Source organism: Pieris rapae, chromosome 7, assembly GCF_905147795.1.
Source record: "Pieris rapae chromosome 7, ilPieRapa1.1, whole genome shotgun sequence".
NCBI classification, from domain to species: domain Eukaryota; kingdom Metazoa; phylum Arthropoda; class Insecta; order Lepidoptera; family Pieridae; genus Pieris; species Pieris rapae.
This window is the reverse complement of record NC_059515.1, coordinates 9,483,923-9,511,499: the sequence shown is the minus strand read 5'-3', so window position 1 is coordinate 9,511,499 and position 27,577 is coordinate 9,483,923. Positions and strand designations below refer to the sequence as shown.

The 27,577-nt window shown below is 33.0% G+C and overlaps 4 protein-coding genes across 4 annotated transcripts in view; 3 read left to right on the top strand and 1 right to left on the bottom strand.

Annotated features, from left to right (window-relative positions):
- The first annotated feature begins 750 nt into the window (after positions 1-750).
- On the top strand, positions 751-8,603 carry LOC110996977 (cytochrome P450 6k1-like). Its single transcript, XM_022264895.2, has 10 exons — positions 751-807; positions 1,195-1,354; positions 2,493-2,696; positions 3,131-3,280; positions 3,677-3,861; positions 4,197-4,351; positions 6,189-6,307; positions 6,525-6,624; positions 6,880-7,128; positions 8,138-8,603. Exons 2-10 carry the CDS (start codon positions 1,196-1,198, stop codon positions 8,311-8,313), a joined length of 1,497 nt encoding a protein of 498 aa, XP_022120587.2. The 5' UTR covers positions 751-807; position 1,195; the 3' UTR covers positions 8,314-8,603.
- Positions 8,604-8,657: 54 nt separating this feature from the next.
- Positions 8,658-17,775, bottom strand: LOC110996993 (ATP-dependent DNA helicase DDX11). The gene is made up of 14 exons (XM_022264913.2): positions 17,361-17,775; positions 17,116-17,236; positions 16,643-16,962; positions 15,886-16,052; positions 15,164-15,407; positions 14,230-14,497; positions 13,519-13,829; positions 12,982-13,158; positions 12,432-12,620; positions 11,079-11,267; positions 10,554-10,660; positions 10,058-10,218; positions 9,388-9,488; positions 8,658-8,797 (listed from the first exon to the last, which is right to left on the bottom strand). The coding sequence occupies exons 1-14, from the start codon at positions 17,478-17,480 to the stop codon at positions 8,717-8,719; spliced, it is 2,556 nt and encodes an 851-aa protein (XP_022120605.2). The 5' UTR covers positions 17,481-17,775; the 3' UTR covers positions 8,658-8,716.
- An 82-nt stretch (positions 17,776-17,857) lies between these two features.
- On the top strand, positions 17,858-19,606 carry LOC110996972 (dynactin subunit 6). The gene is made up of 4 exons (XM_022264889.2): positions 17,858-18,030; positions 18,109-18,279; positions 18,671-18,843; positions 19,282-19,606. Exons 1-4 carry the CDS (start codon positions 18,020-18,022, stop codon positions 19,494-19,496), a joined length of 570 nt encoding a protein of 189 aa, XP_022120581.1. The 5' UTR covers positions 17,858-18,019; the 3' UTR covers positions 19,497-19,606.
- Positions 19,607-20,627: 1,021 nt separating this feature from the next.
- LOC110996992 overlaps positions 20,628-27,577 on the top strand; it is a 44,775-nt gene continuing 37,825 nt past the window's right edge. The window contains exon 1 of the mRNA XM_045628887.1: positions 20,628-20,735. Coding sequence (XP_045484843.1) covers positions 20,733-20,735 — 3 coding nt within the window. The 5' untranslated portion in view covers positions 20,628-20,732. The remainder of the gene's footprint in view (positions 20,736-27,577) is intronic.

Sequence of the window (27,577 nt, the reverse complement as noted above, 5' to 3'; positions counted from 1 at the left end):
TTGTTGAATAAACATTATTTAATGAAAATAATGTTTATTCAACAAATACTCATCGTTATCTGGAAAAAAATCGTAATATTTTATTTTATCATTATGACATATTTACCTGGTTCCTATCACACTCTGTTCTTTTCTGCATATTACTTTTACAAAATAATGTCGATGTTTCACATCTACCAGGCGTCCCGTGACGGCTCACATTTTTTTTTATAGAACAGGGGGCAAACGGGCAGCTCACCTGATGTTAAGTGATACCGCCGCCCATGGACACTCTCAATGCCAGAGGGCTCGCCAGTGCGTTGCCGGCCTTTTAAGAAGTGGTACGTTCTTTTCTTGAAGGACCCTAAGTCGAATTGGTTCGAAAATACTTCAGTCGGCAGCTGGTTCCACAAAGTGGTGGTGCGCGGAAAAAACTGCCTAGAAAAACGCGCAGTTGTGGAACGGTGGACGTCGAGGTGAATCGGGTGGAATTTAATGTGTAATAATATTACATCTGGGATATTTTATTTATAATTAGTGTATAAACTTCATATAATCGGAATGTTGTATGCGCCTACAATTGGGGCTTGGCTTGTGTTGCATGCATGCACTGGCTACTTTGTTGGTGCAATAAATAAATAAATAATAATTTTCAGTATAATAAGACTATTCTGTAATAAAAAAATCCATAGTGTATCCTTAATTCTCTTATATATTTTTCGCATCAAACATTATATACTTACCATGAAGTATATAAATCGATTTCAAATACAATTGCAAGTAATCATACTTCAGTGGTGACCTGGTTAACATTGGTGGCAATAATAGGTATGTACTATGTATTTATAAATATTTTTACTGGATTAACAAGGACTCATTGACCGTAAAACTAACTCAAAATATATTTATTTATATAGGTAAACAAGTACATTTTTGAACGTCTAAAAAGAAGTTAAATTAATTGTAAATTTACATTTACCACCACTTCGCAAGTCAAGGGCGTAGAGCGGGCAAGAAACGTTTCGCCACTTTTTTTAATCGCTAAGTTTTTCTAACAAATTGAATGAATTGGAGCAAATCAATCACTAAATCATAAACAGTAAATCTCACACTAAAAAATTGAACCGTGAGACGCCACTAACGAAGACTTACGTCGTTAAGTCTGTGCCTTTTTAAAATAAAGTAAAAAAAAAACTTATATTCTTTTTATTATAGAATGATCGGTGTGCTTATAAGCGCAATAGTGGTATGTTGCGTGTCATGGGTGTACCTGCGTTGGAGACGCGTGAAACAATATTGGGCAGACCGGGGAGTACCATTTCTACCTCCCCATCCAATATGGGGAAGCTTGACATTCTTACTTAAAAAGAATCCGGTATGTAGCAATCGTGGATTTTTAGGTTTGGTTGAACTAATCATTACAATAAGCATCGATGTAGTCTGTTTAAAGAAGTCTACATTCTATTTTTTATAAAAAGTTTATTTTAAATGTATGGTATTTTTTCCTCTGTGTCTATGGGCTTGTACTAAGTTGTTTCTTCTCCTTATGTTTAGAGTTAAATACACAACTTTAAATGCACTGCACTTTGGAAGATGACGAAATCATTAAAAAGGCCAAAAAAACAAGGCAAGAACAAGCCTGACCACACATTTGGCTTTCGTGCACAACATGGAATAATGGAAGAAGTACATCGTATTACCCTAGAACGAAAAGAGTATTGTTCAGTAGTATTTCTCGATATACAACAGGCTTTTGATCGCGTATGGCATATTGGCCTCTGTGTAAGCTTTAGTTGAATCCACCAAATACTGCGAACCTCCTCCTGAATTCTTATTTGCAAAACCGTATGTTTCGAGTCAAATGTAAGGATTATCTAGCATCAATCTGCCAAATAGAAGCAGGAGTGCGCCAGAGCTGTGCTGGGTCCGCCAACATACCATTTACGGACGATGTTGTCATTGAAATTATGTAAACGACACTGCAATCTTTTCCTGTAATAAAAATCCAAACGAAACATCTGCACATCTACAAAAATGCTTGCACAAGATAGGATTATGGTTAAAGAAGTGGAGGATACGAGCAAGCCCAGCGAAATCAGTTCATATCACGTTCACACTAAGAAGAGAAGAGTGCTCACCGGTGACTCTGGAGGGAGCTGTTTTGCCAAAACAGAATACAGCCAAACTCGGGCTCAAAATATCTTTATTTACACACTCATGAGCATCAAAAAACAATTAAATTGTAAATTTATAATCGCCATAATTTCTCATAAAATCTCAAAAAAATTACATTTTTAGTTATTATTGTTTATATTTTTACTTTTTTATCTGTATAGGCACAAGCAGAGAGGTATTTGGTTTTGTACTGTTGATTTACTTACTACGTTTTACTCACGTGTTAATTGCGCACATAGTAATGTTTAATTACCAGTCAGGGTTCTAATGCTCAACCTGAGTTTTGATAACCACAAGGCTTACTGGTAGATTATGTATTAATCCAGATTTTCATTCAGGGAACGTGGATGATCGAAATGTATCAGCGTTTTCCTAAAGCCCCCGTCATCGGGATCTGGCTGTTCTGGAGACCAGCTCTGATCATTAACTCACCGGAATTGGCGAAACGGATCCTCCTTAAAGACAACTATATATTTAGGGATAGGTTTTTGAGCGGTGGATCGCACGATCCCATTGGCTCGCTTAACATTTTTACTACCAATGTAAGTATATATCAACCATTATTATATTGCTTAAATATTTGAGCATGTATCAGGAAATTTGTATATACAAATTTCGAATGGTAGAAATATATATTTCTACCATTCGAACTTTAAATTCTCATTCTGTATATGTTTATTTAAGCCAATATCTCAACTCAACAATCTGCAAACAAACAATGTCGACGGTGTCGGAGACGGCATTCAGTAGGCCCAACGTTTTTGTTGACGGGTCTCTGTACTGTAAACTGGTTCTGGTATGGCAAAAGATTTAGGGCCAGACCTAGTCTGTTGCACAGCTTGTAACATCTCATATTATAGATGAGCTCACAATATATCTTGCAAAAAAAAGGAAACCACACGAGCAAAGCTGCGGCCGGATTCTGCTTGAATTATTAAAAATATAGTGAAACGTTACAAAAAGTCGTGAATTTTAGGATCCTTTATGGACTGTAGTTCGCCGTCGGATTTCAGCAATTTTCACTGCATCTAAATTAAGAGCTTTACAATCTCTAGTGGACACAAAGACAAGCCAGTTGATAACTCGAATCAAAAACACAGAAGATTACAGCAAACTCAATTTGAGAGTAAGTGAAAACATTAGTATGTAATATAGTCATTAGGTTAATACAATACTGCATGTACTTTCAAGTATAGCACAACTTATGTGCGATTATCAATACTGAATGTTGCAATTGGGACTGTTAATTTTTGGTTTGAGTTTACTAAGCAAATTTCCTTCCAAGGTTCTTCCAATAGTTTTAAATTTGTTCATAGTTGAGGTATATCTTCAACTAGATTTCCAGTAGAAAGTAGTTTCTCAAAACTTATCTCTCTTAGCAGTTTACTCATTTAATACTTTCAAAACCGGATGGTTGAATTAGAAAAAAAATATTTAACTTAGAAACTAAATCAAACTTGTTTTTGTTAACATTATAGTTTACTAAAACATGATGACTCTTATTATATTTGCGTATTAACAGAAATTGTTTGCGGACTACACCACGGATGTCTTTGGAACAGCAGCATTTGGCGTTGAAACAGAAGCTGTACGCACGGGAGAGGATCCTATGAGGACTATAACAGAGGCGTACATGACTTTTGATTGGTTCAGAGGCCTTTGCTGGACCAGCATATTTTTCTTCCCAGAGTTGACAAAATTCTTCAAGTAAACCTAACCTTGAATAACACACATACAATACAAGTTTATTTGTAACTACCCTCGAGATGTCGAAAATCTTATTATGACTGCATTTGATATCTACCTAAGTTAAGCCTCAAAGTTCATTTGCAGTCTAATATAACTAGTACATTAGCCATAGAATCTAGACTTCGTTTCTATTACTTATCCCTCACAAATTACGTCTGATATTGGTGATGTTACCATTCTATAATAATAATAAAATATTGATTAAAATGGCAATCTCCATCTTCGAATCCGTATGTATAATTAGGGAAAATTTCGTGCTATGTAAAGATTATATGCACGGTCGCTTTTTTCAGTTTAACATTATTTCCAAAATGGTCGACAGACTACTTTGAAAAAGTGTTTGCCATAGTCGTTGCACAGAGGAAAGACAAGGTTATCAAAGACCCTAAGGACCTGGTAGACGCTTTACTTAAAATGAAGCAAGATGGCCCAGTAATAGATGGAGTAGGTGAGTCAATATAGTTATAATGGCGGTATGTAGAAAACGCGTGTTCTTATTCTGGCTCTAATATGACATGAGTATAGACACTGCTCACTAAGTAATCATCGAGTTAAAGGCACGCATCCACTCGCCCGCAAATTCGAGGCCTTGAAAAAGCGCCTTATATCCGTTTATGGAAACCTAAGAAACGTCAGCGTCAAAAATTTGTCAAAGAGATGGAGCTTGGAGAACGAAGGTCTTGGCAAGATGAAATAAACATGCCAAGGGTAAGATTCCTGAACACATGTAACGACTGTATTTCATTCGTTACATACAAAATGCACACAACCTGGAAAATCACATACATAATTTTTATATTTCTTTATATACACAATATACATTTCAAATTTATTCATACAAGTAAGATTAAATATTGCAAATACAAAATTGCAAAAAACAGAAACAAATAAAAATACATACACAATGTTTTGTAACGTGTAAATAATAAATTATATTTTAATTTTGTTGAACATAACTTCATATTATAAACGCAACACGCCTGCATTAGATATAATTACATCGTATACCTAAGATTTTTTAGACTGATAATTCTATATTTTAAGGAAATTGTATGCATTTTCTTTCTTGTACACACAGTCAATAAAATCATAGAAAACTACAGTGAATATAACAAAACAGTGTATATTCTTTTCATAGATTACACCAAAGTTTTTGACAGCATCAAATATGAATTGATATAGAAAAGCATTGAAAACCAAGAAGTACCTCAAAAAAAAATATGCTCAACTGCAATGTAAGAATACAAACGGAAACTATCGGAACGAAATTTAAAATAGAAAGAGAGCCAGATTTGTCAGACAAGAGACTCTCCCTGGGTATTTTCTGCTGTGCTTGAAAACATATTCTGAAATCTAGAATGGATTTAACTTGGACTAAATATAGATGGAAGAATATCCTCTCCGATTTATAGACGACATAGTATTGTTCGAAGAGAAACCTCACAAACCTAAGGACATTATGCAAGACTTAAAGAAAGTGAGCCTGGATATGACCACAAGCAAAACAAAGGTTCTATCAAATTCTCTCTTAATCCTATACGAAATAAAGCTTAGTAATCATCCTCTCGAAAATGTTGAAGAGTACATTTATCTGGAGCAAATTATCTTTCCTCTCCTCTCTCCAACTGAGAGAATCACTCAAAGATTTCAAAGGAAGAATAGCAAATGGTTGGAAATGATATTTGTCACTGAAAACTTTGAAACTTGGGCACTCTCTAACCAGCATAGGGACATGCTAACACACTGCCAAAGAGCCATGAAAAAAGCGTGCTGAGAATAAGACAAGCAAAAACATGATTTTGTTCTGGATTCTTTCCGAAGAGAGAGAAAAAGAGAGAGGGAAATCTAGACAAGAGCTGGAACAGGTGTAACAGACATTCTCACTAAAATAGACCAAATGATGTGGAAATAACCCGTCCATGGTCATTTGCTACGGAGCTTTCACGAAAAATGGAGCAAAATATGGAGGGGATGATACCCTAGAAACGAAAAACGAAGAAGAGGCCGTCAAAGAAAAATATGGGAGGACGAACTCAAATGAACAGTAGGCTACAACTGGAGAAGAGTCGCAAAGAATAGAGAACAATACTAAGCGTTAGAAGCCTTTGCCGAGGGGCAAATAGTGAATAGTATATTAAAGATTTATTATAATTTTTTCATGGATAACACACATTTTGACTGCGCGCAAATATTAGTTGCCGATTCAATTCGCGCTGTTCTTCAATTCTTCAATTCAACACGCTGGACATATGCAACACCTAAATAATTGTGAAATTGACTTTCAGAAATTACAGACGATGTTGTTATATCGAATGCGGCGGCAATGCTTCTAGGAGGATTTGAAACGTCAGGATCTGCACTCACTTTTACTTTGTACCATTTGGCGTATGAGCCCGAAATTCAAGTAAGTGTCAAAGATGTGTTATTTAATCTATAATCGTCTACGTCATCATCATCCGTTGCATACGAATCATAATCAAAGAGGTACTAGTATCTATCGACATATATTATGTATTATAAATGCGGTGCTTTCGACTATTAAATGGTAGTCCATTTTACATAAGTCTTTATTGTTAAGGTATTTAATTACAGCTGTAGTAATATCTAAAATATAATTCCAGCAAAAAATATATGAAGAAGTTTCGAAAATTAATGCTGAATATGGAAAATTTGAAATATCGACACTTTTGGAATTGTCTTATCTAAATGCTGTTGTCAAAGGTAAATCGAATTAAATTAAAATAACATAATAAGTATTTAAATTTTTAATTTAATATAATAAAATAATAATTTTTTGCAGTCTTTAAATCGGCGATATACAAGTTAGCTATTTAAATATTTGCGCTATTTATTTTATAATTGTATTACTTAACGAAAATGAGCTATGAAAGAATCTTTCTTCACAAACAATATAACACTTATACTTTGCTCTCTATAAGTGACGATAGTTTATTACTTTTCTTAATATTTTTTCAGAGACACTGCGGCTCTACTCCCCAATGGGTTGGCTCGATAGAATACCTTTACAAGACTACAAATTTGATGAAAACTTAACAATAAAAAAAGGCACACCGGTTTACGTGAATGCTATCGGCATGCAATATGACCACAACTACTTTCCAGAACCATTAAAATATGACCCAGAAAGGTTCATGCCAGGAAACGAAGAAAATATTAAACCATTTACATATTTACCATTCGGTGATGGACCTAGGAGATGCGTAGGTATATCATTTAGATCAAAATAAAACAAAGTTAATTCACCAGAACTGTGACCGGTACCTATTCAATAGCCGGCTAGTGCTTTAAAGAAATTTGCTGATAAATTATTTTAATTAATTTTAACAACACAATATTAAACTAATTTAAAACTTTTTTGGTGTAACTAATCAAAAAAAAAAGTTCAATTATTTTTGTTAAACAGGTTAAAATATCCCTATTATTGTACTATAGAAGTACTGTCGACATCGTAGGCAGCCTAGGTTTGAACAAAACATCACTATTTTGGTAGGAAATCCTTAAGAATTTGAAACAATGGTTAATATGGTCCTTAAAAAAATGAACACAACGAATACCGCGATAATGGCAGGCGAAAGCCAATTATTAGAGGATATAAAATAGAATATGTTACAAATGTTAGAAAATCCAAATCCCTTTTATATAAATAATAACGAAGAAGGAGTGGCAATAAGGGTATCAAACGCTTGGGATAGGTACAGACATTTTAAAAGGCCTACATCTAGAAAAGATTGTTATGGACATAAGACACTCATGAATGATCTCCGGGAGTCAAAACTAGACGTTCACAGAAAGATTGAATTCAAAGGTGACTAGTGCCCAGAAAGCAACACGGCGGAGCATTCTGAAAATATAAAAATAAATATTACCGACGCGCTAACTGATGAAATGGATGTTTCATATTATAAGGAACACAGATAAAAGGTGGACCACCGTGGTCACCCTGATAAGGAGAAATAAACGTGACAAGACAACAAAAGCGATGATTGACGACTTAATTAAAAGATTATGGGGAAAATTGGATGGTGGAAGCTAACAGATCCATATGGAAAGTTCAGGATGCTTTTACTCAAAAGGAGATCACACTGCAGAAAACAAATAAATGGAAATAAATAACGTAGACTTAGAGTATAATAACAAAACTAACACCTATATTATTATTTAATTTTTAAACGTGTAAATATACTCCCATATATATGTAAAATGTATCTTTCAGGTATGAGATTTGGTTTAATATCCGTTCGTCACGCAATATCGAATTTGATATTGAGATACAAACTCGAGCCAATACCTGGAGCGCCGAAGCCTACAGAAGTCGAACTTGAGAAGAAGGGGTTCTTCTTGGTCCCAGGACAACATATGGCGATTAATTTTATACCTAGAGACGTGTAAAACATTTTGCTGAATATATAGAAAATACTTAAATTAATAAATAACCATATGGCTTTCTAATATGAACTTTAAGACCTTAACAAAAGGTTCTAGAAAATCCAAATTTTGGCTTATGAGACATTTTTTCTAAATCTAGAATATATCATAGCAAAATATACCGCCGCTTTGATATGTTTAATTTTATTATTACATAATTTCCAATCAGTTTGACCATCTTTGAATTAATTTTGGATTCCTTTAAGGACTTCCTAAAAGGGCGTACTTATGAACTAATGTATGTAATTTCCCCTAAAAAACATTCATGTGTCTTCTATAAAGATGTAATTAACAAAACAAATTTTTGTAAAAGCTTTTATTATCAATTTATTGTGTTATTGTTAAAAATTAAATGCTTACAATATTATCATTTATTTTTATGTTTGGCAAAAAATTTTGCTAAACTGCTGATAGTTTGTCCAAAACTGCAGTTTGAGATTAACGATTTCTGAAATAAAAATTATAAAAATCTTATATCACACGTTTATTTGTCTCCATGAATTTTTAACGAGAAGAATACATAAGCATTACTTTTAATTACTCTTACATATACTAACAAACACTGCCCTTACTAACTTCCAATAGCGATAATTATATATCCGATGTAGATCTCTCAACATCCGTAGGAAATGGCGTCGCAATCGATATCAGTATCGGTATTGGAGGCGAATAGGACTTTTTCAAAAATGTTGTTAAGTAAGCATACGTCCAAAGGGTGGGATTATATTTCAATACCCTGTATAACCTAAGATCATGCATTCGAATCACGGCACAATGGATAATTAACACTTGTTAGGATAACGCCGCTAGACAAACGAAATGTCTTGCCAACATTCAAACTTATTAATAAAGTTTGCATCTTTTTAATGACTAAATTATTTTTAAATTTAATTTGTTATAAATTTCTTATTAAGTTAAGCTAGATCGTAATGTTAAGCGATGACTTGCGCAGAGACAATTAAAAAAAATACTAAACCGGTAACAAAAATGCCTAGATTAGATTATGTTCAGATGGCCTGAAGCGATACTGTTTTATACCTGTACAAACGAAGTCAGTGCTGTGATTGTTTGAGTTCTTGAGTACCTCTCATCCACTAACAAAACTGTCGCATAGTCATTAGCGTGACGAACAGCCCGCCCTGTTGAATCATTTAAACAAATAACTTTCATGCCATTCAGTAGATGGCGGTAACAGAAAAATATTTACTTCTTAATCTACAAAGTAATAATTAAAAGAATGAAATATATAAATAATTGGTGATTTTAGTTAACTACTGTATTTAAAAATAAACCATAGACCATATTTGTATTGTTATTTATCAAGTACGTATTTCAAAGCTTATCAAATTCATTTTAATTGGTCGTTCGAGCCGGATATAAATAAAAATTTATATTAAGAAGAAATTTATTCAAATGTTTCAAATGACTGGTTGTATGAAAAGCTAGCTACTTCATATATTATTCCTGCATTTAAATATTTTTAATGATATATTCATATTGAATAGACTACAAGTGGGCTATAATTTCAAAGTCCCATAAAAAGTGTGTGTACTTATGGACACGCGTTAGAACTTCTTTTGCGTAACAAGATTCTACCTTTCACTAACAGAGAAATCTAAAATGTTGAATATAGCTAGCTTCAGGGTGTCGGTTTTTTGTGACGGTGTGCGCGCATCGAAAGACGTATTCAAATATGCGTGAATCTTACCTATACACTGATTGACAGCCTTCATACACAGGTTTTCGTAATAAACGGCGCCAGCGCCCGGCGTGGCCCGGTTCAAGAACGCCATTTTCTCTTGTAGCTCTGGAGATTTAACGTTGGGGTACGGCATACCAATCACTAGCACACAACGACCCAAGTCATCACTAAATAAAACTCAAAATTTAATCAACCAAATATCCGTCATAACTTAACATACATACGAAAAATCATGTTCAATTATCACATAGTAATGTTAATTTTAATCGTGAAACGTCAACTCTAAAAGAACAGAATATTATAATGTTTACTGCGTTTGATATATTTCCTTTTATATTTAGATAATTATTGTTTCCCAAAAGATCGATAGAAAATCGAACGCTACTTCAACTGAACTGACTTGGAAAAACCAGTCTAATTAAAAACTTAATTTTAGTAACAATTCTTTATCTTTAAATTTTAAATATTCATTAAATAGCCTATTGGAACAATTATAAATTACCTAAAATTTAATCCTTCACTTAACTTGCCCCCGACTACACTTAATAATAACGCACCATTTTTCTCTGATTGTTTTGCGTTCACTGCGGATGCGAACTTTTGAAGTACCTATAAATAATAATTAGTTAATATTTCATTAAAATTTTACTTAATGTTCTATATAAACAACTTACATATGTAAGTTATTTAAATTCAATGGCGTATGCAGATGGACATAAATTAAAAACAGTTAACAATTAGGCGTATATGTATGTTGTTAAAAACGCCGAATGGAGACAATTTATGACAAGACGTGACGATGTCTTATACGCTACGTCACGTACGTAAAAGTATGACTCATCGTCCAGTTACGTTTATAGTACAGTAACGTGCATTGTCCCGTTACGTGCATTGTCCCGTTACGCTCAGTCACTCGAAGATTAAATATGCATTTCATCGATGTCTTGTTAAAGTTGTCATGTTAAACTATCGTCCGTAAACCAACATTACAGAGAACTATTACACGGTTTTAAATTAATTAACATACCTGATCGACATCAGAAGCCGATTTCGGCTCTCGAAACACTGCCTTTCTTTTAGATATGGCCTCAATAACATTTGTGTTCTTCAAATGTTCATAAACCTTGTTCTCATACGAGTACGAGGGTAGAAAGCAAACTATACCACCTGGTACTATGCTACAGATATTTCTTAATATACGGCCGACTTCATCCAGCTGAAATATGCGAAAACAGAAATCACGACTACAAACCACATATAAGATGTAAGTCAAGTATCATTACAGATATGTGACAATCAAATTAATATAATAGAAAAACAATATAAGGTTAGTTATAAATATAATAACTGAAATATATTATTTAGAGTCCCTTACGCAAAGTTTCGAAGATACTGGCAGCGTTCTCCCTTTGAAAAGCTACACTAATGGAACATGTGCTTCGACACAAGTCATCATTATGGGCCAGGTCGAGGGGAAAAGACGCGCTGGCAGAAGGAGGAAGTAGCTCCGCAATATCGAACAATGGACGGGAGTGGCCAGCGTAGAACGACTGATGCGCTGGGCGAAGAATGACGTATGACTGATGAATACGCTGTATGAATACGCTGCCGGAAGCATAACCTCTTTGCTGTGCGTTCGGCTCGCACTGTCCAGCGTCAACAAGCTCCCATTCCTCGACTACTCTCGATGCTTAATGGGTTTCTCGACTCGTCACCGGAGAGCCAATTTGGTGAGCGTATGGCGGTAGTGTACTCTGATTTGAGGGTATACTTGGAGGGTATACTTGGAGGGTATACTTGGAGAGTATTAGGGGTTAGAATAAACTATGTTTTATGTTATTTTAATTAATTTTGTATTGTATATATTATAGTCTATTTTATTGTGAGTTTAGCCATGTCTGTAATAAATAAATAAATGACAAGCTGACCACCAAGCTCCAGTAGTGGAGAGGCACTACAAGAAGAAGCTGCCAACTCTTTGGTCTCCTTTGATGTGGACTAACTTTTAGCTATTAAAAGCCTTAAAGCACTAGGAACCCCCGGAACAAGGGTCTCATCCTAGGCTAAAGCAAGCAAATACAGAGGGAGATGCTCTGAGATCTGAACAGGTTGAATCCCATAACCCATGGGCTCGGTGCTGGACCCAGCACATCTTCCATGGAATCAAAACCACAGTGTGAGAGCATGGTCACGTGAACAGGCGTGATCTAATGTAATGCATTATTTAATTTGGCGGTTAGTCACACAAAAATAGATTTGTCACAGGCTATACAGAACGACTAAAAGGTCTACTATCTATGATTAGCACTAAGAATTCACGTTAAAAGATCTACCAACTCTCATAATACAGATTATAAAACACATAGTATTTAAAACTTACCAACTCCTTTGACATTCTGTTCTCATAGGAGAAGTTCAACAGGACGTTACCCGGTCCCCGTGACAAACAGACGCCCAAAACATTCTCTGAAGGCACTACATGATCACACTTCACTATATTCACTACATCTGTGGATAGTAGCGACTTAAATTCGCTTATCGGTTCCATTGTTCCCCCTGCCATGACCACCTTTAAAATATTATTATTAAATAAATAATTTGTAGTTCAAATATTTGTGGCGTTAAAACTGGGGTTGGCCCAAGATGTATATTTCTCAATAGGCAAGTAGGTAATCGGTAGGACCTTGACGTCCAGCAAAGTATTCCTTTGCTTTGCCGTTAGCTGCCCATGGGCGGCAGTATCACTGAACTAAGTGACTCTTTTTTTTTTGACTTCGTTTGGGGTCAAAAAAGTAACTTAAAAAAATCCGCACATACAAAATATCATCATATATATTTTTTTTATGGGAAATATTTGACGAAATCTGTTTCATATGTTTGTTTGGATTAATTTTTTTTTTAAAAACACGTTTTCTCTACTTTAGACTTACTGATCTACACTTTTCTACGACATCTTTGAACCGTTCAGCGGGATTTAATAGTAGATACTTTAACTGGGCGTTTTCTCCGTATTGTACAAGAACGCGTCCGTTCTCACTGCGCTCACATAACATCTCTAAGAAATCCAGTAGAGCATATAAACCACTACCCGCCGATACTTCTGGTACCTGGAAATGTAAAAAAATAGAAGATTTAAATGGTTTTTAGGCATAGGACTATTAAAATAGAAAATTCAAACAGTTTCTGGCCAAAGAATTATTGAAGAATAGAAAATTCAAACTGTTTCCTTCTGGGCAAAGAATTATTGAAAAAAAAAAATTCAAACTGTTTCTGGACAAAAAATATTTTATAATAAATAATAGAAAATATTAACTATTTCTGGGCATATAATTATAGAAATACATAAATTCAAACTGTTTTTGGGCAAAAATTATGATTTTTTTTTAATCTAACGGTTTTCTGTTTTATGATTTCCTTTTTCTTTATTACAAAACGTGGGACAAAAGATTGTATATATATATTTATACTTGATTAATTCCACTCGGTACTGGCTTCAATTCCTCCTTTCCTTCCTTTTCCTCAACTCTATTCTCTTTCTTCTTCGACATATTACTAAGAAAATCCTTAAACGACTTTTTCCGGTCGACCGTATTCTCTTTCTCTTCCAACTCTGACTGACTGTATCTCATGGAGAATCCATGCAACTTCGGTGCCAAACGTGCGTTCCTACTAAACTCAACTAAAGGGCGGAGATTCAAATGATCAATTTCCGTTTTTATAACGAAATCTTCGAGTGTATATATTTTTGCTTCTTGCGTTTTATCTTGTTTTAAATCCCCTGGAATTTTCTCATTTTATTATATTCTTATTTATGTGTATGTGTTTTATTATATCTTGTATGTGTATTTATCTCCCGTACATCTAAGAGATATAAAGGCCTGATCCACCCAACCCTAGCTTTCCCTTCACGATCGCACCGAGTGAGAGATGTAAAAATAGAATTCAAATGCGGAATATAAATAAAGTTATATAAAAATGTACGTTTTTTTATAGAACAGGGGGCAAACGGGCAGGAGGCTTACCTGTGGTGATGTTAAGTGATACCGCCGCCCATGGACACTCCTGATGCTAGAGGGCTCGCTAGTGCTTTGCCGGCCTTTTAAAAATTGGTACGCTCTTTTCTTGAAGGACTATAAGGAGTTGAGATTTATAGGTATATAATGGTATAAAACACTCACCCACCAATTTCCCGACAACGAAGGCAATCTGATTCAGCTGTAAAAGATTTCGACTGCTTAACTTCGCCCGGTACCTATTTATATAAAACTTCAGGTACAATTTTACAGCCGTCAACTGTTTCATATTAACGGGCGCCGAGTGAGCATTTTCCAACGCAGCTGTAAGCCCATGGGCCTCGTCCAATATTAGAATATTATCTTCGAGTTTGAGATTAATGCCACTACGCGCTCCACTGCTTACTATACCAGCGTGACTTATTAGAACTACCTGTAAGGTAGGTATCAATAACACGAATTAAATCGAATTATTCAGGAAGTTAAAACCTTTTGTTAGCTTTTCATATTTACTTAATTAAATTCTAAACATTTTTTATCAAACAATCTTAAAGATCTTGCTAAAAGCGCGCATGTGTAATATGTAGTTACTCTTTGACTCCTTCGAGTTTACGTAAAATCAGTGAAGTAAATTACAGTGAATCAAGTCATCATTGAAGTGTTTAATTTCCTACCCTAAGAACTAGAACTCGACTAGTCTTTACATCTTATAGCAAAACAATTGCGCTACGTATGTTAGCATTCTATAAATATATCTTCTCTTGCTATAAGGCAACATGAAATAAAAATTGTGTATTTTTTTTGGCATAGAATTTTCCAGAACTATTCTTAGTTTTGCTTACGTAATAATTGAACGGTATCTCATTGCCTATCAGGCATGCGATCGGGTAAACCTAAATTCTAGGCCCAAGAAGCCATTTTTAGTAACTGGGTCGAGAAATATCCTCATGATATTTATCGGTCGGACTTGACATGCTACAGCATCATCTAGAGCAACATTGGGAAGCCCATCCTGGGATACCCTCATGCCCGCACAACTCCTTCAACAAGTAAAACAAGCACGCTGGGCTGGTCTTCAGTTTGAATCTGTATCACTTACCTCGGAATCATCCAAGGCCATTCTAGAAGCATAATACGGGCAGGCCTTCAAAATCTTCGCACATTTCACTAAATCCTCCATATCCATAACATCCACTAGTAATCGTTCCTTCAGTTTTGTTATATTTCCTTGATTATAGTACGGACAACTTGTGCACGATTTAGCCTTGGTCTTTTTTTTAGTTGGCCTACCATCGGTATCTGTCGATGTTGGTTTAGATTTAGACTTCTGTAGATCTAGACATCTGGAATATGCAGGATTAATCATGTTGTGGAACATAGGAGAGTTATAGTAATACTGGACACATTTTTGTGGCCGCTTCATCGCCGTTGTCTCACAAAGTTTGTACCAGGTTCGATACCCCGTAACAATATTTCGCTCTGGTATAACATTAAACTGGGAAGTACTGGCTTCAGTTTGTATATGCGCATTTAATATTCGCTCAACGGTGAATGTAAACATCATGAGAAATCCGGCTTGCCTTTAGACCCAAAAAGTCCATGGCGTGTGTCAGGTACAGGAGGCTTATCACTTCCCTATTAAATTGACAAATGATCATAAAACAGATTCAGTAATTTGAGGCCTAAAACGGTTGCTGCTTTATCTGCATCTGACACATTGCTTCAATGAACAATTTGATGTTCAAGAACAAGCAAAAAATTAACTGGCCAGGGTTTGAACCCAGGATGTCTGCATTGAGAATACTATAACTGTACACTTACCTTTCATTAATGAGATTAACATTCTTCAATTTATTGACATCTGAATTGATACAGTAATGCTGTCTGGACGCCAAAGTAACAACTCGGATATTATTATTAAAATTGGTTCTCTTTATTTCACCCACAAACTGTGATAACTGGCTGTGTGTTCTACTACTAATGTATATCTGGGTATAAGACAATTCATACATTATTTTAGTATTTTTTTTATAGAACAGGAGGCTCAACTGATGTTAAGTGGACATTCTCGATGCCAGAGGGCTCGCGAGTGCGTTGCCGGCCTTTTAAGAATCTGTACGCTCTTTTCTTGAAGAACCCTAAGTCCAATTGGTTCGGAAATACTTCAATGGGCAGTATTTAATAGTAAAGCCCAACAAACTAAGCAAACACTAACTTTGGTAGGTTGGTATATACCTATATATATTTTACTAAGTTTCTAACAAAAAATGAAACATTGAAGAACAAAAAAAAAACACAGAAAAATAATATTAATAAAGGAAAGTGATTTTTTGAACTTTTATTTAAATATACAAGAAGTTATTATGTGTTGAAAAAGTAATGGTAGTTATTATTTTTTTTAATGGCTGGTCAATTTGTGCAACAGAAGAACATAGACAGACAGAATAAAGATGTCATTACAATTCACAAATCAAAGTCGCAATGAAATAATCTTGCTTTTAGTTTCATCATATTGTTAACAAAATATGGAATGGTCTGCCATATTTAATTTTCTGAAAATTAAAGAAACATTACAAACCTTAGTTACAGGATCACTCTCCTCAATCAGTTCCTCAGACTCTGAATCATCATCATCTTTTGCCTCCATTTCATCAATCATAAGATCATCTTCCAAATCAAAATCATTTTTATCATCTGACTTATGACTGTCATCTATAATGTTCTTTTTAAAGTAGTGATCAATTTTATTTAAATTGGCTTTTGATGCCGCTACTCTATTTTGAAGTTCATTGAAATACTCTTCTCTTCGTTGAAATTTGTCAAGTTTTAATTGTAAGGTAGCAAGAGCTTGATTGTTTTTTATTTTTGTGTACTCTTCTTGAAGCCAGTCATCTGCATCTATATATAATAAAAATGTATACTCAATTATGTTACTAGTTACATTACAAATAGTTTAGGTTTTTTTCATTAAAACAGAAAATATTCTATTTTAATTCAAAAATACAATAGAAAGAATACTCGATATAACATAATTTAAAAAATATAAATTACCTGGAATATGAGAGTTCGCTTCTTTATAATCTGATATCTGTTTTTTAATATCTTCCATAATAGCTTTGTTGTTATCTTTAAGCCATTGTAATGCTCCACAGCAAATACTTAAAGATTTTCCCTGTAATTTATACTTTCTATAAGAATCTACTTTAAAAAATAATTAGTTTGCATTAGGTACCAATACTTTCATGAATCTACAGTCGCTAGAAAAGGTTGGTTTAATATATAAAATAAATACTTACTGTACCAGTAGGACTCTCGAAAATACCAAGCTTTCGATCGTCTATTGTTTTATAAAGTTCACTCATGAACTTTTTCTGAATATCATATGGTTTGAAAGGAAAAGAAAACTGAGGTTCCATTTTAAGCTTTACTTCTAAGTAAATGGGTTTAACACTAAATCAATGTAAAATAGGTATGTGTTTCAAATAAAAAAAGGGCAATTTATCAAATCAAGTGCCTATATGTCTACAGTCCATAAGGCGAGGCATCCCGCATCAGGCAATGATCTAACTACACCTAACTGATAACTCCTAAGTACTGAACTACTGACTACTCATTTAGTTTTTAGGTCCTAATATTAAAAAAGCACGTTTAAAGTAACTGGTTTTAAATAGTTTTTCGAAATACATTGTTATTGTTTGTGTCTACTGTGGAATGAGCATGAGCTGTTTGTCACTGTCATAGGGTCATATAGTATATATGATTGTCATTTGTCGATCACTGATTGTGCACTGTGTGTAATTAATCTTAATTCTTAAATCTTAATGTGATGAGCTACAGTCATGATCAAATGAACATTTTAAACAATCAAACTTAATCAAAATAAACCTATGTTTTTTATATCTAAAAAAATTAATTAACATCACTCATCTTTAGTTGCATAGAACATAAACACATTATGTCTCATAAGTAAGGATTTCAATTTTCATCAAAATGTTTGTATGCAGTGACATGAAGGTAATTTTTGTTGTTTCTTTTATATTGTAGTATAAAAATTCTACCAGGAGCTACAGTTTGTGAAGACTGTTCCTTAGAAGGTGATATAACAATCGGCGGAGGCACTGTGATACACCCAAGAGTAACTATCATTGCAGAAGGCGGACCTATAATTATTGCAGAGTACTGTATTATAGAGGAATACTCTACTATAATACACAAGTAAGTATCAGAAAAAGTTTTTAGATCTTGTGACATTTTTTGTTGATGTACAACAGAAAATGTCAATATATAGTACTCCATAGCATTACATTTTTGATGTAAATAAACTTAGGTAAACACCCTATTTTTTATACTGTAAATATGATTGTATATTTGTACTCTATATTAATATGATCTTGGTTAAAAATAAAATCAGATGAGATTGATAACTTTAACTCAATCACAAAATAACTTTATTTATATAGATAACCATTATTATTATTACTTACTTATGGAAGTCAACAAAAAAGATGTTAAATTGATTCTAAATTTAAATTTACTACCAGTTCACAAGTCAAGATTTTTATGTTTGTATAAATCTTGGTTTTAAAATTTTGTTCTATTTTTTCAGAAAGTCAGATAAACAAGAGAATCCTCCTAAAGCACTTTTCATTGGTGCTCATAATGTATTTGAAGTTGGGTGCAGGTTAGAGTCAATTTTTGGCCACATTGGAGAAAACAATATTTTTGAATGTCGGTCTTTTGTTGGGCCTGATGTCAGAATTGGCAGTGGATGTGTTGTTGGTATGTTCATACCAATCTCTTTAATCTAAAGAAAGTACTGTATATTATGTGTATATGTATATGTTATTAACACTATATTTTAAACTTTAAGAAAACCTAATTTAAAAAATAATAAGTACATAATTAAAAAGGAATGATTTTAGATCATATAAATTAATGTCTGTGACACTAGACACTCACATTATCTACATAAGCTTACATGAAAAATACTGAAACATGGTAAAGTAATGTAGTAGGAATTTGTAGTTTTTTTTAAGTTCTCCCAAATAAGATATTAGGTTATAAGTGTCTAGCTTACATCTTAATATGTTAGTCAACCGTCGAAGTTCTTTACAAGGACTTGACCATTTTGTCTCTTTTACTCCAAAAGTAAAATTGTTGTAAGGATTTTCTGCCTAAAAGTATTCTGAACAGATACTTATATCATTTGATTTACAGGTGCAGCTTGTTGTTTGACAGCACAACAAACATTAGCTGACAACACAGTAATATGGGGATCTGAACATCATATTAGAGAAGCATTAGAAAAACAACCATCTCAATTGCTACAGCTTGATTTTCTTAGCAAAGTGATGCCAAACTACCACAGACTACGAAAACCAAATGTTCATAAACGACAACCATCCAGACAGTCTACAGAGCCTGCAAAATAAGTCTCAATGTAAATTATTTATTCATGTATTGAAATGATTGCATACTTACTGCCTTCATAATTGCAAAAAAAAACTATTAACACTGCTTATATTATAAATTATTCTCATTATGCTTATTTTATTTTTCCGAATCCCAATTATATTGCATGTTTCCTTTAGATAAATGATATTATTTTTATGTACAGAACTGGGCAGATGTTTAGCCACAAAATAACTGCTGTTAAGTGAGATGTGGCCTATTGTAGGGTATGCCTGTCCCGAAGATGTCTGTTCAACCGCCGCTTAATTGATCTCATAACATAGTCTAAAATAAAGATATAATATTGTAACCTCGAACCTACCAAATCATGGAAATAATTATTCGATTTTGTTTAAACGTACTGTTACCAACTTCGTGGGCCTCGGCGGCGGCAAATGATTATTTATCAATAGCTGGTATAATTATCTCGCCTTAATGGCAGTTGCTTAAAATAATAAGACATAGATTGTAAATACTCAATAATTTCAGTGATCTTATATGAACTGTTGGATTTATAAATTGAAATGCACCTATATTTATATTATTTTCTTATTTCTTAAGCTTTAATCTAGATGGCGCCTAATTCACATGTACGGCCGGTTGAGTAGCGAAGGTAATTTATAACACCGGCGTTTTTCTATTATCTATGAATTACAGAACGTACTTCAGTTTTTAAATTACGATACCAGTTTCAATTTATATTAAATTAAAAAATTGTTCTTGATATCAGATTGGGATGTAGGAAATATAATATTTAGTAAATTTTACAGATTTAACTCTGACAAAGAGTCAGTCTGATTATAGAAATTTACAAGCAAGGCTTTGAGTTTCAATAAATATTTTAGAATTGTGTGTTTAGTCAATTTAAGTCAAAGTAAAGAAACTATTCATTTAATATAATATATATAGTTAATAGTCATGTATAATTGACCTCGTTTAATATAGGTCATACAATGACAATGCAGCACCTAATCCTATACAGATCCTAATTAAACTGGCTGTTTTCAACATCAAAGCTTGCGTTGCGGCATTAGAGATATACCTGTATTTACTGTTGTAAAAGAACTCATTGACGTCATTGGGTCGACGCATGCGCGATACTAAACTCGCAAGTAAGGCGCAAATCGCAAAGTACAAATAAGCAAGAACGCGACACGACATCTTCGTAACTGGTCGTACGAGTGGTTAAAAACTTTAACAGCGCGGGAAATCACTTAATGGTAAGTTGATTTTTTACTTTAAAATATTACTTTTACCTAGCTTGGCATTGGTGTAGGGGAAATATGAGATATTACGAATTTCGTAGAACGTGTAGAGTTTGAAAGTTACGTTCTACAAAGTTCTACGGACTGCGCACATACATTGGTTTGTATCTTCTAAGTTAAATAGGTTCATGTCGCAATGTATGAATTATTATCATAGCAGCTTAATGATAAAGTTCACACGTCTTTATAATAGATGATATTGTGAAATTGGATTCAGATTGTCCGACATCATCAGCTAAATATTTCTTTGGTTTTCAGACTGCAAACCGTACTGTAAATGTAGTATTAAAAAAAATCCTGAAATATTCGTCTCGTCGCTATACAATATTACGTATTCTGACCTCGGAAAATTTATTATGTGGTCCGAGCAACAAGATTAATGATCACGCCATCACCATTCAGTATTCACTTGTTGATCGCGAGCCATGAATGAGATAGGCTTCATTAACTTCGTCGGCAATTTATCTTTAGCTATTAAGCTTACTATTTAAGACAAGATTATGTATGTCAAAGTTATTTGCTGTAAGTGTCTAATATAATTTATAAATGTACTATAAGCCTCAATTAGTAAAATACATTTTGAATGGTTATATTTGTGTTGCTTCTACATGACGTCATCTCAAAAAAATTAATTGTTGCAATTTATCTTCTTCCCTTCTAGAAAAAATGCCCTTCCATATATTCCATATATATTCTGGCCACAAGACTAAAAGACTTTGTTTCATATTCCTCACATCCTCATTAACTATTCAAAAACCTCAGTTTTGTATCGCACAGCCGGGAGAAGTAAATGTTTGTTTTATAGGTAATTTTTATTAGCTTTAGGATTACAAAAAATAAAAAATAATGAAACATGCAATTTGTTGCTTATATAGGTGAAATGAAAAAAATTACAATCTCTTTATTATAAATGATCCTCCAGTTTCTTTTATTTTTATCCTATAGCAATATTTATCCATGTCTGTTATCTACATTTGTTTTAAGGGTAGATGGATTTTTTAAAGAAATAAGAAAAAAAAAGAGACAAATTTCAAGCCAGACATACCGAGTCATTGTAAGAAGAAAGCTATAGAGTGAAAAAAAAATTATTTTATTCATTTAACAGACAAACACTAATGTAGCCCGTACAATGTAAGGCAAGTAATGTCAGTAATACACAGGCAATTTGCCTTTATGCATCTCGAACGAGCACATAAAAGATTCATCGTTCATAACAATTGACACATTGAGGACGATAATAAATTCTCGCAATTCCGTCCTGTCGCTATATGAGATTCGAAAATAAGCTCTCGCGATATTCTATAAATAGGTATTGTGTAGATTTTCTTATAAACCACATGAAAAACCTTTTTGTATTGTCTCTCTTTGACTTTGACTCGATTTAATTGTAGTAGTAGATGTCAAAGGATTTCTCTCTCTCTCTTTCTTGTCTTTGTTTATAAAATGTATGGTGCATATTAGAGAAATTATTTCTGCAATTCTACTTAAAAACAGCACCATTAAATTATAATCCCTTTATCCATGCTTTTTAAATCCGCTGTAACTTCGTATGCCACAGGTAGGAATTCCTTCTGAAATATGCACATAACATATGTTTCGCTGTTTTAATTTAGGAACATACAAAAGTTTTTTTTTCCTATATTAGTTAGTTTTTGTTGTTTTGTGTATATTTTTTTCATTCTTGTCCAGCTACGGTCACCTGTTAGGACAGGATTGTGTACTTTATAAAAAAATAAAATTTTATTACACTCATTGATTTTAGGACCCTTGCATTTTAAACCATTGTATATTAGAGGTCCATATATAATAAGCCCAATTTAAATTAGAATAATATATTATAATGTATTTATATTGTCATATTGTATATCGTTTGTTGCGTAGCATTGCTACGATTATGATACCTATTCTAAGGCTACGCGACTTGTGATTTGCAATTTTTTTTTAAATAAATCGCGCGAGCGATGAATCTTATGCGTCTGTTGACATCTTATGCTTCAAGGATAAAATGTGCTAAAATTCCAACAAAAATATCTAAATGTTCACCAAATCTGACATTTGATTCTTCACAATCGTGAATTATATTCACGAATAGGTAGGCGAGTTGGTATGTGTCCCATCACACTTTGCATTGAATAGCAAAATTAAAAAAAAGATGATAAAGAGGGAGAGACTACTTATCAAAATAAATTTCCTTTCTTATAAAACCGTTCCCTAAATTGTTCCTCGAATAAAATTGTAATACCGTGAATATTTAGAAAGTTACGTTTACATATATTACGTTCCTTGCACCATTCATCTTTATTAATAAAGATCGTATCTTAATCCCTAGAGAGGAGAATAAATATTTGTTCCCGTCTATTGTTAGCTCCATACTGTATTATACTGTTCCAACTTATTAGAATAGACTGAATAAGCTTGCACTTAAAAATTTCATGATTGGATTTCATGGTGTCGAAGCTTTTAAAGGTAAAATAAAAGCTTTATAATTTAATAATTTAGATTTATATCGTGAAAATTTTACAAAGTGTATTATTATTTTTATAGAACAGGGGAAAGCGGGCGGCTGGCTTACTTTATGATAAGTGTTACCGCCGCCCATGGACACTCACAGAAGGCTCGCAAGTGCATTGCTGACTTTTTGGGAATTGGTCTTCTGTCTTTTTGGGGTAATTTGGAAATACTTTAGTGGACAGTTGGTTCAACATAGTGGTGATGCGCGGCACACCACACGGTTAATCACCATCGTGGTTTAAAACAATGGTTTTATAATCTGTTGATGAGTTAGCCTTTCGTTAGTTAGTTAGTTCTATGATAATAGTTTGTATTATTCTAAGTTGGAAGGTAATAAGAACCTTTGCTCATTACCTAGTTGCATAAAACAATTAACAGTTAATAGGTAAGGTTAAAATTAGAAACATATATGTTTATGTATATATATTATGTGTCTAATTTTAACCTGTGTATTCTTCAAAAAGTAATATGAAATTTTACGTTAAATTTATTTCTATAGGTACATATTTATTTGTATTGTTTTTTTTTGTATCACACTCTCGTCTCATTCTAACGCATCTACGCTACGTCATTGATCACACCAGACCGCTGTGAGACGCAGTGTGCGTTCTTTCCCGCTGTAACGAATATTGGCCGCACCTATATTATTATGTCATCACGTGTTAGGTTAGGTTATTTCCGTTACGGAATTTCTTGACTCGGTAGCCCTGCTCAAATCCCGCGATAAAATCTACGCAAAAGCTTAAAACTGCGCAAAAATTTGTAAATTTTTTGCAGAAATAACCTTAAAGTAGCTTTGTTTTTGATAATAGAATATAAATTAAAATCTTTAGTAATTTCTTTATTTTAGCACTAATTTCCAATAGTACTTTAATTCTTTGGTATTTGTTGGTTCCTTAGTATTATTTAATTATTTATTAATATCCCAAGCACTCGAACTAAAAAAAAGTATAATATGGAAATTTTGAAACATTAAAAATGGTGAAAGAAAAAAGCTACAATGAATATTCGGTGAAACTGCGTAGGCGAAGGAATGTTTACGAAATGAGCGACCCTTGTCAACATCTATCTGATCGAAGGACCTCTGCAATCATGACGAGGACATCTCAGTAATTGCCTTAGTGTTACATATTTGGCATATTAATTGGCTCAGTGGGACTAAACATCTGGAAGGTTCGAACAAAGTTTAATCTCTCTTTGGAGATGTTTGGCGTCCGTTAATTCGCTGGCAATTTGGTGATAACATTGAACAGTTAATATGAATTATAATTGAATAACATAACAATTATATTTTATATAGTACGTGAATATTCGCTGATTAAATTATTTTTTAGCAAGATTCTGCCTTTTTTAGTCTCAGGTCCTTAGAGAGTCCTAAGTTATATGTCAAAAAGAAAATAAATAAAAGTTAAAAAAGTGCCGGTTCCTAATCTGTTTGAAGACCGATATTTCTCTGTGTTTTTGTTAAAGGTAATATTCTGCGCTACACTGGAATTTCTTTTTGTATCTAGAATATACTATAGGAGAACATTATATCAATTCAACATTACAAAAGGTCGTAGAATAAAAATGAGTTTTAAACGGTTGGAAATAAAATCTTAATGAAGTCCTTTTGTTTGTGAAAACTCATTATAGCAAGACATTAATCTGACGTTAGTTTACAAAAGGCTTTCAATTGAGAGTGTCTATTATTTTTCTGATAATGCCAGACCTCAAAATGTTATAGCTTCACTGTTTTAATATTAATTTAATTTATGTCTACATAATAAATTAAATATCTACATAAAAAACACGCTAAATAAAAAAACTAAGGGATACGTTATAGGTATTTACTCTTTATTGTACATATCATATTCTTGCAAATATATATTATTTACAAAGTTTCTATACGTTTTCTTATAAACCATTTAATTTGGGACGTAAATTTTAGATTTAAATGTGACAATGGTTGAGGGGCTTCAATAGCTTAACCAATAAGTCTATAGTGGAGAGCACAGTAACCCAATATTTAGTTCAGCACCGGGAGAGGGAAGGGGCTGTGAACTAGGTCACCGGAGCATCGGAAACTGGTGCGAACCTATTTTGTTGACAAATCTACGTATTGAATATAATTACCACGTTATTTATATATATTTTACATGAAAAATTAAATGATTTATTGTATACTTATTAATCTCGCTAAAATGACTCCTGTACCTACAATATATAATAACAAAATGGACTGTACCTGGACAGATATGTATAGGAAGACAAAATAAAAGATGTACAGATGACCTTATAGAATCAGCGTTGAGAAACTGGACGAATGTTGCTCAAGACAAAGGGAAATGGAAAAATTTGGAGAAGACTTTAACCCTAAATGGACGCTTACAAAATTAAGATCACTAAAAAAGAAATTTTAATTAAAACTTATACTAACACAACTAATACTAATATTAAGAGATATAAACGAACCAATTTTTGTATGGATTCATCTGCCTTTTCTATTACCACTACTATATAGCGATCGTGCGCTCTATCAAGGATAAGAAGAATAATGATAAAAATGTACCTACTTGTTCTCATATCTCAAAAGAAGGGCATAAAATACACGAAAAGATATGGCATGAAACGCGCTCTTATTATTATATATCATATTATATTATGATAGCTAATTGTTTTAATTTCGACGATATAGAAAAGGAACACTACGTGTCACGTGATATGGAACTAATCTGTTTAATAATAATAATAATTATTATATATTGAAAGAATATGGTACCATATAAAATATAAAAAAAAACATGACATAAGAACACGCATGCTGTATAGGGAGAATAATACGCAAACATTAAATCTCTGAAACTGGAAGCTTTAATCATAAGGCAATTATTTCTAACTAGATCACTAGCATCGGTTGATGCGTTAAACCATATAATGACGTTATTTCGTCGCCATTTCCCTCAGGTAAATTATTCAGCAAATTACATAATCTCCAATATTAGAAAAGTTCTAACTTTATAATTGTTTAAATTGTATTTCGTTGAAAGATATACTCTAGCTTGTACAATACAATTAATTTGTACTTACCCAAAATTTAAATATAATACAATAGATTGTATTCTATGATTAATACATGATTTTTTATGATTATTTAAGTTCCATTTATCTAATGAGACAAACATTGTTATTATATAAATAATATTTATATATTTTATCTCTACTACAATAAATAATTCGATAAAATAAGACGTGATAACATTAACAACAACCGTCAACTTTGCCTGTATCACACAGGCAAAGTTGACGGCATGTACGCTCAAACAGCCAAAAACAGGTTTACGGAATTTTTGTATTAAAAAGCAGAAATACATTTTTATATTCATAGGGAAGGATGGCGGAAAGGTTATGCCAGTTCTTCTCGTTGTACGCCCTTAAGAACTGGCAGTCAATATAAATTTGATTTATTTATTATTTGTTTAGTCAAAACTATATAATGTAAAAATTATTTTAGAATGTTATTTTATTTTTAAGTTCATATATGTACATTTTGTTACTTATATGAACTGATAATATTTTGTTTTAATATATTATTATCAAGAGTACCCACGTATGTATGTTTATATGCATAATGCATGTCATGTGAATTGGATTTTCTGAGGAGATATAGATGAAACTCAATTTGAGCTGACGGAGATGTAACTGAATTAGACTGAAAGCCTGTTCTCGTATGCACTATAATAAATTAATCTTATACCTAAGAGGATAATTAAAGGATAACGAGAACACGGTAATGTCATAAACAGAGCTTCAGAATATTTTACTCAATTTAGTTCAAGGTTTTTGTTTGTAGACTTTAACAATTTTAAACATTTTTTTTATGTTAATTTAAGTTAAATGGTACCATTTGATGTGTAGTTTTTTATGTATTGTCAAATATCGTTTGCCTTTATTTGACAAGCATTTCGAGTACTTGAAAGACGTTTGAAGAGCCTAAAACTTCTATAACCTAATACAAAACTATACGAAAGATTTTGGAATATGTGGCCCCAGTCTGGTCTCTTTGATATAGAAGTCATATTAATTTGAATCAGTTCAAAGGCGGTTTTTATCAAAAGTGTGTGTCAATTTTTCCTTCAAAAGATTCTCTTCAAACCTTCAAATCTCCTCTTAAAATATTTACCTCGTTTCACTTGAATTGCGATTTGATATAGTGTATCATTATAAGATTATATATAATAATATACAGAAGTGCACATAGAAATCCCTATTCACTGCTGCAAACATTTGCTAGAAACAAATATCCA